Source organism: Gambusia affinis, linkage group LG08, assembly GCF_019740435.1.
Source record: "Gambusia affinis linkage group LG08, SWU_Gaff_1.0, whole genome shotgun sequence".
In the NCBI taxonomy this organism is placed as follows: Eukaryota; Metazoa; Chordata; class Actinopteri; order Cyprinodontiformes; family Poeciliidae; genus Gambusia; species Gambusia affinis.
Window position 1 is genome coordinate 444,539 of NC_057875.1, and position 15,124 is coordinate 459,662.

Genomic DNA, 15,124 nt, shown 5'->3' on the forward strand with positions numbered 1-15,124 from the left:
CGCCATGACAGGAAGGTACCATCTGTGAGAGACGGCTGAAAGGTATGATTTGAAGCTATAGGGGCATAGACAGAAAGAGACTGCAAGCCAAAATGCCGTCTAAATTGCATCCACAGCTTTAAGGATGCATCAACTATTTTATTAGAAGAAGTATAAGGTTTAGTTGAGGACTGTAATGGTGAATATAGTAAGGCTGCCAAGGACACAGGTTTTACAGAGTTGGCCTCCATAACAAGCCAAGCTGGAGAAGAAGGGCTATCTGACTGGAACCAGTATCTAAAAAGTCTCATATTTGAAGCCCAATAATAATATCTAAAATTAGGCAAGGCCATCCCCCCAAGCCTTTTAGGTCTTTGTAAGAATTGAGTGTGTATACGAGGGGCCTTCCCATTCCACAGAAATTTGGTGATTATACTATCGAGTTTGCTAAAAAAGGACCGTGAAAGAAAAATAGGGATGCACTGAAATAGGTAGGAAGAACGTGGAAGGATCGCGTTAATTCGAGCAACCAATGAGAGGCCAAGCATCGACCAACGATCAAAGTCCTCCTTAACATGCAATAATAAAGGGGAAACGTTAGCTTTAAAAAGATCCTCAAATTTAGATGTAATCTGGATTCCTAAATAGGTAAAGCTCTGGTCTATGACCTTAAATGCTAATGTGTGCAGTGGGTAACTCTTGGCTAAAGCATTAACTGGGAATAATTCACTTTTGCTGAGGTTTAATTTATAGCCTGACAGCTGCCCAAATTTACCAAGTGTGGCAAGTACAGCAGGAATAGAAATATTTAAATTAGAGATGTACAAAAGAAGATCATCAGCATATAAGGAGACCTTCGTTTCCATATCATTCCTCTTAATACCTATAATACTTTTATTACATCTAAGTGCAATTGTGAGGGGTTCAATTGTCCAAAGCAAATAATAAGGGACTCAGTGGGCAGCCTCAGCGACTGAGGCGAAAATAGTCAGATTGAGTATTATTTGTCCTGATCGATGCGTATGGGTCAGAATAAACTAACTTAATCCACGACAGAAAATTTTCCCCAAAGCCAAATTTCTTAATTGAGTAGAATAAATATGTCCACTCCACTCTGTCAAAGGCCTTTTCAGCATCCAAAGATATCACAAGTTCTTGAGTACAGACAGAGGGCGGGCTGTATATTACATTAAAAAGTCGTCTTATTTTGGAAAAGGAGTTCCTATTCTGTACAAAGCCAGTCTGATTTATCCCAACCACAGTGGGAAGCACTGGTTCTAGTCTTAGAGCTATTGTTTTTGCTAGCAATTTAAAATCAACATTAAGTAAACTTATCGGGCGATAGGAAGAACAGAGTAGAGGGTCTTTGCCTTTTTTAGCCAGCAGAGTAATAACTGCCTGATTAAGGGTCTGAGGTAGACACCCAGAGGTTAGAGATTCATTGTATACCTCTAAAAGTAGAGGACAAAGCTTGTCCCAAAATACTCTATAAAACTCATCTAAGTTACTTTTTCAAGGAGTAATCAGTAATCCGATTAAAGTTACTTTTTCAAAGTAACTGCCATCACTGATCCTGAGCTTTTAGGCTAATGGAGGCGGAGCTTCTTAAAGAGACAGAATCCACTGCAAAGGCAAATTTCTTTTCAGATAGTTTCTGACCTTTACAGTAATTTCACAACAACTGAAGGCGACAGAGTTGCTGGATTGATTAGTCAATCCAGTGAATTGATTGATGAAATAATCCTCATTAATGACTGATTGTTAACTGGAGCATAGACTCATAAAAGGCCATTTTCTGAAAAACAGCAATGAAGATAAAACTGAACCATGAATGGAAACATTTTGTACATTTAACATAAAAAACATGATTACCTGTAACTCAGAATTTATCGCTTCACCAGGTTTACAGTCTGGAAAAATCTTCTATTAATCAGCTTTTACATTCAGTTATTCACCAGTTAATCCATAAATAATCCCAGATTAACTCTGTGCTGATGTTTGATACAACGTTCGCTAAAGAAATGCTGTTACTGACTTATACACATTAAAATGTTGATTTACTTACTTAAAATGAATGATTTGTTTATTTCCATCTTTAATGAAAATAAAATATGTATGCTTGTATTTCTAATATCGTGTCAATAAACTGCAGTGTTTAGATGCTGCTGCGCAGCCGCAGGACGCAGAAACTCTGTGGCTCCAACCGTCAACTAAATACCTGAGCTGGGTTTTGGATTACACCGAAATATTAATTACAGATATGATCTGATCCCAGCTAAGCTAATTGTTGGAGTGTGTGTCAGCGTGCATGAGTCACTGGGCTTCATAGGAACAAGCAGGCCGCCGCGTCATGGCAGTGTACCGACAGGTCGGGTTTCCCACACCCAGTCGGAAAACAAATACTCCATCAAAACAGGCTGCGTGTACAGGTACAACCGAAAGGGCTGCATTCCAAGGGAAACCCGCAGCGAGCGAGTACATGTTTGCTGCTGCGCTCCGACACAAGGGAGAGATTAGAGGCGCGTTTGAGAGGACCGCACCGCACCGCACCGCCGCACTGCACCGCACCACCGCACCGCGAAACATGGAGGTTCTCTGAACACAAAGGGTTAAAGTTTTCAGACAGGTTTTCCTGAAAACCTCTGGAAATCAGTCTCAATCCCCCCTGCAGCAGGCTGAGCTCAAACCACGGCCCAGACGATTAATCGAGTAATGAAATGGATCGTCATCAACTCATTGTTAGCTTTAAAAGGCCATCAGCTGAAACAGCAATGAAGCCAAAAGGACAAAATTATTCAAGATAAAATAAAACAAACTTTAAATCTCTCTGGCAGCTTTAGATCCAGCTGGTTCACATCATGGAGAAATTTCACTTTACTTTCTATTATTAATCAGTTCATCTGATAATTAATGCCATCATCCTTTGCTACAGGTGACCAAGTTAAAGGAATGCTGCTGTTGCATTTTTGGCAATGAAACAGTGATTTATTTGCTTATTTGCATTTTCTTATGTGTTTTTAATATTGTATAAAATAAGCATCATAAAAAATGTGGAGAATGTTCACTTTTTCTTTATCCAATGAATCAGTTAATCGTCAGACTGATAATGTTTACCTGCAGCCACGAGGGCCAGAGAAACTGAGCTGATGGAAACCTGACAGGAAGGAATCGTCCACCAGCGCAGCTGCAGGACGACTCTTCATCACTCAGAAAAAAACAGCTAAACGTGGAAACAAACACAACAAAAAAGATGCTGGTAGTCAAACTCTGACTACAGGAGTCTGGTTATTATTGGCACAGCAGAAAAACAGAAAAGAGGTCATTGATGAAAAGCAGCCAAGATGGGAGGAAACCACAGTTGTGTCAGGAAGGGGGAGCAGGAAGTTGAGCCAAGGTTTATTCTCAGCTGTTGTTCCAAGCCGCACATTCAGCAGTCCGGCTGAGAGAGAACCCTGATAGGCGGCCACGCACATGACATGACCTGGACCGAAGGGTGTGGGGAAGAAAGCAGAGCCGGTCTCTGTCTGTGTGGCATTTAGAGGAACTGCCTCCACATTTTGCTGCTGGATCTGACCTGAAGCTGTTAAAGTGTTCAGGAAAACATGAGCAGCTCAGAGAAGGTGGAGAAGCTGGTGGGAGTGGGAGTGGGACTCTGCTCCAGTCTCCAGCAAACTAAGGAGCATTGTCTGGAGTGGCTGACGCTTACAGCAAAGCTTTTCCAGATTCTGGCCATCTGTCACTTCTATGAACGCTGCATTAGGAAACTGGCTCCTTGACTGGTTGGGCTGGAGAATAATAAGCCACTGAAAACCATCGGTACAGACGGCCTTCCTTCACCGCTCTCATTTGGAGCCAATTGGGATGCAGCACCAGGCCTCCAACAATCAGGGATTAATCAATGAGCTGTTTGGGTCAGGACTGCGGCTGCAGCAGGGAGGCCTGGGAAACCAGGAGCTAGCTCTGCATAGGCACTGGATCTCCACTGGATCTTTGCTGGATCTTTACTGGATCTCCAGTGGATCTTCACTGGTTCTTTACTGGATCTTCACTGGATCTCCACTGATTCTTTACTGGATCTTCACTGGATCTCCAGTGGATCTTCACTGGATCCTTACTGGATCTTCACTGGATCTCCAGTGGATCTTCACTGGTTCTTTACTGGATCTTCACTGGATCTCCACTGGATCTCCACTGGATCTTTGCTGGATCTTTACTGGATCTCCAGTGGATCTTTACTGGATCTTTACTGGATCTTTGCTGGATCTTTACTGGATCTCCAGTGGATCTTTACTGGATCTTCACTCGATCTTTGCTGGATCTTTAATGGATCTCCAGTGGATCTTTACTGGATCTTCACTGATTCTTTACTGGATCTTCACTGGATCTCCAGTGGATCTTCACTGGTTCTTTACTGGATCTTCACTGGATCTCCACTGGATCTTTGCTGGATCTTTACTGGATCTCCAGTGGATCTTTACTGGATCTCCACTGGTTCTTTACTGGATCTTCACTGGATCTCCAGTGGATCTTCACTGGATCTCCAGTGGATCTTTGCTGGATCTCCAGTGGATCTTCACTGGTTCTTTACTGGATCTTCACTGGATCTTCACTGATTCTTTACTGGATCTTCACTGGATCTCCAGTGGATCTTCACTGATTCTTTACTGGAACTTCACTGGATCTCCACTGATTCTTTACTGGATCTTCACTGGATCTCCACTGGATCTTTACTGGATCTCTATTGGATCTTTACTGGATCTTCACTGATTCTTTACTGGATCTCCATTGGATCTCCACTGGATCTTTACCGGGTATCAAATAGTCACTCTGATCATGATACTTTCTCTCTGTTGGTAATGAGGAAGTGCAAAAACACAAACAGCAGGATAGGTTCTGCTGATGGGTCAGCAGAACCTCCAGGCCAGAAGTTCATTTAAGACTCTGAACGCCAACCAGGCAGGATGATACCGGCTGATAATTACAATCATTTCATTTTGCTTTCAATCTAGTAAAACATGAAGCAGATCATCTGTTAGACTCTGGTGGAGAGGAGGAGGCAGCTGGACGGGAGCAATCGATCGTAACGCCGAGACAAAACAGCCGATAAGAGACGCATTCCTGAGTCGGATGAGGGAACGGCGTTCGGTCAACGGAGCCCCAACAACCGATACAGGAACACCTGAGAGAGACGAAAAACAACTGGAGGCATTTCATCCAGAAAAGATCCTGGAGACAAAACGTCTCCGGTTTCACCGTAAGAAAAGAAAAGCGGTGATTTAACTGAACCAATCAGATGTTTGGATATTTAATGAGATTTTCAGCTGGATTTTATCCAACATTTGACAGGAAACATTTTCTTGGATCTTCTGATCATAAAATTTGATTTTCTGTTGCTTCTCCAGAAACCTGAACGTCTCAGTAAAACCTCCAGTTATGCTGTCCGGTTCTGCTCTGGTTCTGCTGGGATCCGGTTCTGAAACTTTACATTTAACATCTACATCTGAACACTGCTGCCACGAAGCAAACCGGTCCTGGGTTCGAATCCCAGAGCGGGTTTTAATGGGTTCCACTTCATTATCGTTATGATGATGTTTATTTAACGGCAACAAAGTTAAAGTGCAGTGAAAACATTTCCATGTCTCTGAAGCAGAGACAAAGAAAAGCAACAGCGAAGCAACAATGACAAATTAATGCAAAAATATTTGATTTCTGTAAGTAAAAATGGTTTAAACTCAGAGAATTAAGTGGTCATAATAATCTGCCTCATGCACACAGACACACCATGACAGGCAGAACCAGCTGAAACTGGGAGGACTGGTAACCATGGCAACAGGAATGAGCAATGAAAGGAGCTGAAATAGTTCAGATCAGAACCGAAAAACAGGAAAAATCCTGAAACAGAAACAAAAGTGAACAGAAGGCTAGACTGGACCGGTCCGACCCGAACAGAACAGAACTGAACGGACCCAACCGGACCCAGCTCCGGTCCCGATCTCTATATCACACGTTGTTCATCTTTCAGGAGCTTCACTGATTCCTGATTCGCTCCTCAGTCTTCAGCAGACACAACAATGACAGCGTTTGCCTCTTATTATGGCAGAGCTTCTCAATGGACCTTACAAGCTCCGCCCACAACCGACCCACCTGACCGCAAGTCTCACAAACAAAGCCTGGCGGCGCCTTGTTTCTATGGAAACATGACTCCATCGGTGCTTCATTTCTAGCGGATTTTCACAATATATCAGAGGAACTAACAAGTTCATGTCATCAACTGGGAGGAGGTTACTGGTTTCTCAGTCACAAGCTGGTTGCAAACCTGAGGCCAGCAGGTGTCAGTTAGTTATGGTAGATCTGAACTTTGACCTCAATATGAGAAGCTACAGACTGATAGGAGGAACCAAAGAGCTCTGGAAAGGTAAAGGAACATCTTCTGAAGCTGGGATATAATTCATTTAATCTCACATAATTATCGCAGTAGAAGCCGTTTGTTTGTTAAAATTTTATGAAATCTATTTGTTCTATTTGATGTTTGTTGTAAATTATGTAAACTCACAAATGAACGAGGTAATTAGTCCAACGTTTAGAAACTAGAGCGGCTGTAATGAGCCACAGCAAAGGTAAACAAAGGTAAAATAACCCGAACAGGTGATCAACTCAAAACCACTCCTACCTTTTTACTCTCTCTCTTTGTAGTTTAAGCACACCTGTTACCATGGCAACCGCCTGCGCCCCACAAGACGAGCAAAGATTACGTTAAAAACAAAACATTCAGTCCGTTACGATATCAAGTTTATTTCTGGATTATTAATCGTTGCTTCCCTGAACACAGCGATGGTTGATTGACCAGCTGTACTTGGTGCTAGAGAGGCTAACAGGAGGAACAGTTTAGTCCAAAACCTTTTCTGCTAAAATAAAATCTTCAGTGTGAGTCAGATACACGTTGCATATTGATCAGTTTAGCTAACGTAAGACTGTGTAGCAGACAGGCTACAAGGTGTAGAAGTTGTATCAGTACTGCTTTATGCTGTACTTAGCTAACAGGAAGCTGTTTGTGAGACGGCCAATCACGTGACCACGTAGAACGGGCATCAGCCAATGAAAAGCGGCCCTGTGATAAGGTCCATTCCAGTCCTCTGTCCCGCTCTGCATGTTGTAGATGAGCCTCTATTCCAGAACAGCTGATTCAAATGATTGCATGACTGTCAAGTGCTGCAGAAAGCTGATAATCACCACAGACTCAATCCAGAAGGGAAACACCAAAAACATGCAGGGCAGGAGGCCTGAGGACCAGAACTGAGAAACACTGGATTATGGGAACTGTCCTCCTCAAGTTAGCACTGGTTAGCACAATGCAATCTGAAGCCAGGCAACTTTAAATGAATCAGCAACTCGTTGCTGCTGTCTGTGTTGCTGGTTGCCTAGCACCACAGACTCATTGCCGCTCTGAGTCTGTCCCACAGAGACGAAGTAGCAGAACGGCCTGTCCTCTCAGAGGTTGCTGACCTTTGACCCCGGCCAGCGTTGATGAGCTGTCGCGCATTCCTGGCATCAGATGATCGTCTGTGGCTGAGAGGGGATGAATGTTGCAGATTCTGGCTTATTAATGGTTGCATTAATTTACAGGAATCTGAGCTGCTGGTCTGCACAGCAGCAACCAGCCAGCCGGAAAGGAAGAGAAGAACGAAGAATCTCAGAGGGAACGTCTTTCAGATCGTCACATCGTTGCTCTGAATCTCTTCGTCGTCATGAAGCAGGAAGCAGAAGTCAGACAATAAACGCCAAACAGTTTATGAAGTTTTCTGTCAACGGTAAACAAACAACATGGTGGATGTGACACCTGGAGACAAGAAGTAGCAACGCCTTTTAACGCTCCACCTTTAAAATCTCAACTTTTACATTATGACTTCTTGTTTATTTATTCAAAGAAAAAGCAAAACAAAAAAACGAATATTTCATATTAATATCAGGCAAACAATCAAAGAGCCAGATCTGTCCATTCAGGCAAACAAATAAACACATAAACAATAAAGTCAATCAATTAAAAAATGATGTAACTGTTTGACTATATTATTTTCTTTAATTAGAAACAGATTAGTTATTGACTTCTGCACAACACTTTGGTGCTAAAGCTGCTTTTTAATATTGACAAAGAAATGACTGCATAAATAAAATATTTGTTTATACACACACATACACACACGTGGTGTGTTTTTAACAAATGTGTTATTTTCAAATCTCTATGCTCTTGACACACACACACTTGATTAATCAATTACTAAGTGAAATAATGACGATTATTTCAATAATTATTCAAAATGATTGGTTTGATTAATCATTCCAGCCATAATCTGCAGGATAATTCCTGTTTTTTTCGAGCTAAAATCTATCTACAGTGATGACTTGAAGCATTGTGGGAAACGGCGCTCGGCCAATGAGACGATCCAACATGGCTGCCTGTGTCTCATCTACAGGAGGATGATGATGATGTTGATCGGGTGTACATGGTCAATAGATACACCTGCTGACCAGCAGCTCTCTGATTGGTCAAAACCGAGCAGGAAAAACAGAAGTGGTGAAAACTTGCTTCCTGAATAAAGTTTCAGTTAGAAAAAATATTAATCCTCCATCTATTTTCATTTTTGTTTCATTTACTAAGACAAACAAACAGAAAACAGGAGCTGTTACAGATTAGAGAGAGCAGAGGAGCATAGATTGATTTTATATCAGACTATTAATAACTGAATCATCTCGGTTTCATAATGTGAATGAGAGTGAAACGCTGCAGGAGAAAAATCACCTGCAGCGTTTACAGGAATCTGAGCTGCTGGGGTTTCGATGGCAGAGAAAGACACAATAGTGGTATCACATCACTGTGATACTGAAATCAGGTCAATACTGCTGACCTTTACCTGACTGATCAGAGCCCAACCTGCTGAGGACGGAGCTGAGCCGCACAGCAGCCTCTACCCGACCAGAACCGGCGCTTCTGAAACCAGAGTCAGCACCAGAACTGCACCTCCATCCTGACACCAACCAAACTTTCAGTTCTGAAATCAGAGCAGGCATTTCCACTGATGCCTCTGAACACACACTGGGCAGAAACTGAGGAGTCACAAGAGACGCTTTCAATCCAAACAGAACCGACGACAGCAGAACCGCGTCTGAATCTCAAATACAACCAAAAACCTCAGAAACTGAAGCCTTCATCTCCTCAGAGAGCTGAAACATTACAAATATACGGAACAACCAGAGAGCTGAAACATTACAAATATACGGAACAACCAGAGAGCTGAAACATTACAAATATACGGAACAACCAGAGAGCTGAAACATTACAAATATACGGAACAACCAGAGAGCTGAAACATTACAAATATACGGAACAACCAGAGAGCTGAAACATTACAAATATACGGAACAACCAGAGAGCTGAAACATTACAAATATACGGAACAACCAGAGAGCTGAAACATTACACATATACGGAACAACCAGAGAGCTGAAACATTACAAATATACGGAACAACCAGAGAGCTGAAACATTACAAATATACGGAACAACCAGAGAGCTGAAACATTACAAATATACGGAACAACCAGAGAGGTGAAACATTACACATATACGGAACAACCAGAGAGCTGAAACATTACACATATACGGAACAACCAGAGAGCTGAAACATTACAAATATACGGAACAACCACAGAGCTGAAACATTACAAATATACGGAACAACCAGAGAGCTGAAACATTACAAATATACGGAACAACCAGAGAGCTGAAACATTACAAATATACGGAACAACCAGAGAGCTGAAACATTACACATATACGGAACAACCAGAGAGCTGAAACATTACAAATATACGGAACAACCACAGAGCTGAAACATTACAAATATACGGAACAACCAGAGAGCTGAAACATTACAAATATACGGAACAACCAGAGAGCTGAAACATTACAAATATACGGAACAACCAGAGAGCTGAAACATTACAAATATACGGAACAACCAGAGAGCTGAAACATTACAAATATACGGAACAACCAGAGAGCTGAAACATTACAAATATACGGAACAACCAGAGAGCTGAAACATTACACATATACGGAACAACCAGAGAGCTGAAACATTACACATATACGGAACAACCAGAGAGCTGAAACATTACAAATATACGGAACAACCAGAGAGCTGAAACATTACAAATATACAGAACAACCAGAGAGCTGAAACATTATAAACAGAGGTGTGCCAATTGGATGAGAATCAGCTCATCGGATTAGCATCTCTCTAATGAAACAAGTCATACCTGAAAACAACTTCTGGCATCGTTTCTCTGCCAGCCTCGTTGTTCCTGGAAGACAAAGGAAAATGCTCAGGATGTGTAAATCAATATAAATCAGAGTTCTTCTAGCATCCTGCTGGAGAACCACTTTAAACACCTCTGAGCTGAAAGTTGACAAACATCCACGAGAAAACAGTTCTCCAAGAGATTTCTCTAATTTTTTGGCTCAAATAAAAAACATCTTAATCTGATTATGTAGAAAATGTTACGATTAGCTAAAAAAAGGACTCTCTCCCCTCCCCCCAATAGCCTGGTAGATACAGTTCTATAGAAACCAGAACTCCTTCATCTGCTCCACCTGCAGCTGCTGTGGTTCTGAGTCAAACCAACCTGTTCCCCTCCTGGCCTGTGGGGGCGCTGCACCAACAACCACTGAAGGAAACCACACAAAAACCTCTGAAGACACTGAGAGCAACTTCCTTCTTCACCAGATGGAAACAAGATGGAGGCGTCAGATTTTAGTGTTGGAGGATTTCTCTTTAGTCTTTGGCTGAAGACCAGGAGACATTTCTGCTGCTAGCGCTAGGCTAGCATGTTAGCTTTGGTTGGATTTACCCAGAATGCCCTGCGCTGTAGTCCACTTCCTGCTTTAGGAACGGTCTCTGGTCCGCTTGGCGTTCAAACCGAACCAGAGTTCACTTCAACTGAACACTGACCGAGGTTTGGAGGACCAGAGGTCAGAGGTCAATTAGCGTTCACACCCCAACAACCGAACTGGAGTTTATAGGAAAACGAATTGGAGTAAAAGCAGATTGAACAGGGCTGGTGGTATTGCATCCTTAATTAATCTTTTAATTTTAGCAACAAAATCTCACCGATAACTAAAAAAAAATTTTCTGTCAAATTAATCAGTTGGAGAAAAAAATTAAATTAAGAAGTTTTAATTTATGAACAAATACCTCAATTTTTTTTTCCCCTCCAGGGGGTCTTTTTGTGGCTCTAGTGTCCCTTATATGACAGTAGGCTGACAGGAAAGGGGGAAGGAGAGGGGAAGACATGCGCCAAATGTGTCCGGGAATCGAACCCACGACGGCCACGTCGAGGACCCAAGGCCTCCAAGAGTGGGCCGCGCTAGCACGCCCCAAGTACCTCAATTTTATTGTTTCAATATAATCCAAACTTGGAAAATGATAAAACATGTTCCACATTGCATAGGAAAGAGATCATGTTGAAACCTAAATATTCTTTTCCATATTTTAGGTTTGTCAGTTCGGCTCAGTGAGTTTTCAGGTTTAAATTAAAACTTTTTCACAATAAAAAACCTGCAGAGCAAAACTGAACATGTTAAAATCTCAAAAAATGTTTGAGGTAAACATAAATTATATGTCGTTTCCTCCTCAGAGTTTTTCCGTCCCATCAGCTGCGAATGGCGCTCCGGTTCCGATCCGGTTCAGTTCCACCCCAGTTCTGCTCCAGTTCTGATCTGTTGAATCGGAATTGCAGCAAAGCCCATCGTTGCGAAAACATGGACTGGATTGTGTGGGAACATGGAATGATTTTTTTCTTGGATTGTGTGAAATGGGTCCAAGTGAGGAAGACTTCAGACCCAACATGGCCGCCGTTATCCCAGCCGTCACCGGCTCACTGCTCAAGGCCAGGAGAAAAACTCCAGCTGGACGTGTGCTTTGGTCTGGAACTGGACCCAAACCAGCCTGGAGGAATCCCATCATGCAGTTGGTCTGTGGCAGCACCTCACTTCCTGTTTCCTTTGGGTGCAGCTCCTGCAGCGATGGGAATCTCCCCGTGTGAACAACACAGCCCTCATCAGCTCCTCCAGGTAGAAACAGCTGCAGCTCTACCTGCTCCAGCTGGCTGTTAACAAAGGCAGCGGCGCGGGTCGGGCCCCGGCCCGTTTGGTCCCTAATCTCCTCATTCTGACGGCCGCTGTGATCCGAGTCAGAACAAAGAGAGAGCAAACAGCTTCCCCTCTCTTTGGAGCGTCTGCAGTTTGTTGGGAGCTGCTCTGGTCTTTTCAGGCCGATGACTGGCAGCCTCCGCCGGATCCTTTGTGACGGTTTGCTGCTGAAGAATGGCTCCTCATCCTCTCTGCTTGCACAGATGTTCCCAAGTTTCACTCAATGCAGATGATTAAAGCGGGATAAAGACCTTGGAGAATCGTCACAAAGAAGCTGAGACAAAACCAAACCACAGACTCTTTTAGGATGATCTGGGTTTTTGATAACTTTCATAAAACAAATTATTTATGTGTAAAATTATGCTGGGTTCACACAGCAGGTCTGGAGACTCAATTCCAACTTTTTGCTGAAATCAGATTTATTTTCTTGTGTTCGCAGTCAGATTGCAGTATGAACAGCAGCAACAATGGCCACCGGAGTCTCAACAAAGAACGGCTCTGCTAACTGAGACTGGAGTCCTTTGGTTCAGAGCAAAGAGCCGTTAAAAGAATTGGATTGTTCCTGAATGCCGGACGATGACGTCTAACCTTCCAGCTCAGACTCTAACCCCGTCCACACATGAGGACGGCGCTTCATTCCTGGTTCAGAGACGTTTATGAAAGTTTACTAAAACTTTCCCACTGGAAGAGAACCAGACATGAAACTTCTAGAGAAAATAATGTCATTAGGCCTCACAATAAAGAAAAAAATCAATTCATCCCATCCATCCATCTTCTTCCTCTTATCCTGGTCGGGTCGTGGGGTCAGCAGCTTCAGTATGGAGGTCCAGTCTTCCCTCTCCAGTCTCTTCTTCCAGCTCCTCCAGGAATCCCAAGGCGTTCCCAGGAATCCCAAGGCGTTCCCAGGAATCCCAAGGCGTTCCCAGGCCAGCAGAGAGACATCGTCCCTCCAGCGTGTCCTGGGTTTCCCCTCCTCCTGGTGGGACATGAACTCCTCACCAGGGAGGCGTCCAGGAGGCATCCTGACCAGATGCTCCTCAACTGGCCCCTCTCGATGTGAAGGAGCAGCAGCTCTACTCTGAGTCCCTCCTGGATGACTGAGCTTCTCTCTCTAAGGGAGAGCCCAGATATCCTACAGAGAAAACCCATTTCGGCCGCTTGTATCCGTGATCTCATTCTTTCGGTCATGACCCAAAGCTCATGACCATAGATGAGGGTGGGAACGTAGATCGACCGGTAAATCGAGAGCTTCGCTTTTTGGCTCAGTTCTCTCTTCACCATGACGGACGGCAGACGCTGATAAATTAAAACAAATTTAATCATTTTAAATTGCATTATTTATTGTTTTTCTCTTTCTACCAAAAACTGGATGATAAAAGTCTTTGATCTCAACTAAACATTTTTAAAGGCTTCATAATTCATTTTATTTCTTGGTTCTGCTCATTAGAAGTTAAAGTTTATTATATTCACAATTTATTTCATTACCATTAAATTACTTGAAACCGTTCTCAAAATAACAATATTATCGTTTATCACTATCATTTATCGTCCCGATACAACCAGAACCAGGACCAGAACCAGGATCTGTGATGTCATCAAAATGCTCCTCTACAGTTGTAGAGAAGCTGAGCAGACGACTCGACCAGAAATCCTCCGGACATGAAGCTCATTTTCCATCGTCTCTCTGCAGATATGCATCACGTACGGATCCCTCGCAGTCAGATTTTCAGCCGTTCCCCACAGCGACGACATGAAATCGTCCTTCACAGCCAGATATGAGCAGCAGCGGTGAACAGCTGCACGGGTGAATCTGCAGGCAGAGCCGGGGCCACAAAGGGCCACAAAGGGCCGCTTGTGGCCCCGGCTGCCAGAAACATAAAACACAAGAGATAAGACCAGACACTGTTCACACGACGGCCGGAGCTCCCCAAACAGGAACTGCACACACACAGGGAGACACACACACACACACACACAGGGAGACACACACACACACACACACACACACACACACAGGGAGACACACACACACACACACACACACACACACACACACACACACACACACAGGGAGACACACACACACACACACACACACAGGGAGACACACACACACACACACACGCAGACACACACACAGGGAGACACACACACACACAGACACACGCACACACACACACACACACACACACACAGGGAGACACACACACACGCAGACACACGCACACACACACACACACACACACAACAACGCTGCATGAACAAATCACAACAAATCATCTTCCATGTCAACATAGAAAAGCTCTGCCCCCCAGTTTAACCAGTTGGCTACTTGGTTATCAAGGTTTGGTTCTACAAAGTTCTAAAGTTCCAGCTGCATTTCCAGACCTCTGAAGATCCGGTGAGAAACAGAGTTTTGATCCAGAACCTCCAAGACGAGACCAGAACTGAACTCTCCGGATCTCACTGAACGCATCGTGTCTGGAGGAAGAAGGTTCTGAATCACCATGGCGACAGTGAAGCTTGGCAGTGGGAGCATCATGCTGTGGGCTTACAGCATACGGTTCTGAAAAACTTCAGCAAAGGAAGGAAAGATTTCAGTTCCAAAGAGTCAAATGTGAAGTTAGATTTCTATAAAGTCATATTAGATATTTATAATAGCTGAAGGTAACAGAGTCGAGAACCAAAACAGACCCAAGAAATAAAACCAGAACCAAGAACCAGAACAGAACCAAAACCAGAACCAAGAACCAAAACAAACCCAAGAACCAAAAGAGACCCAAGAACCAAAAAGAAGCCACAGAAACCTGCTAAGAAAAGAGACGGTGACATCTATCATAAGTAGTTCTATATTTCTGCAGGCCAGGTTAAATTTGATCTGTTTATCAATCAAATGCAAAATGAAAATGTGTTTTTCAACCAGATAGTGGAAGCTGA

General features: G+C 43.3%; 1 protein-coding gene across 4 annotated transcripts in view; it reads right to left on the reverse strand.

Annotated features, from left to right (window-relative positions):
- Window positions 1-15,124, reverse strand: part of ccnd2a (cyclin D2, a) — a 97,797-nt gene that overhangs the window by 33,041 nt on the left and 49,632 nt on the right. For 3 of the 4 annotated variants that reach the window (XM_044123861.1, XM_044123862.1, XM_044123860.1), the window contains one exon: window positions 10,297-10,341. The exons of the other annotated variant lie outside the window; for it this stretch is intronic. In XM_044123861.1, the coding sequence (XP_043979796.1) occupies window positions 10,297-10,341 (45 nt within the window). The remainder of the gene's footprint in view (window positions 1-10,296; window positions 10,342-15,124) is intronic. 4 annotated transcript variants of the gene reach the window in all.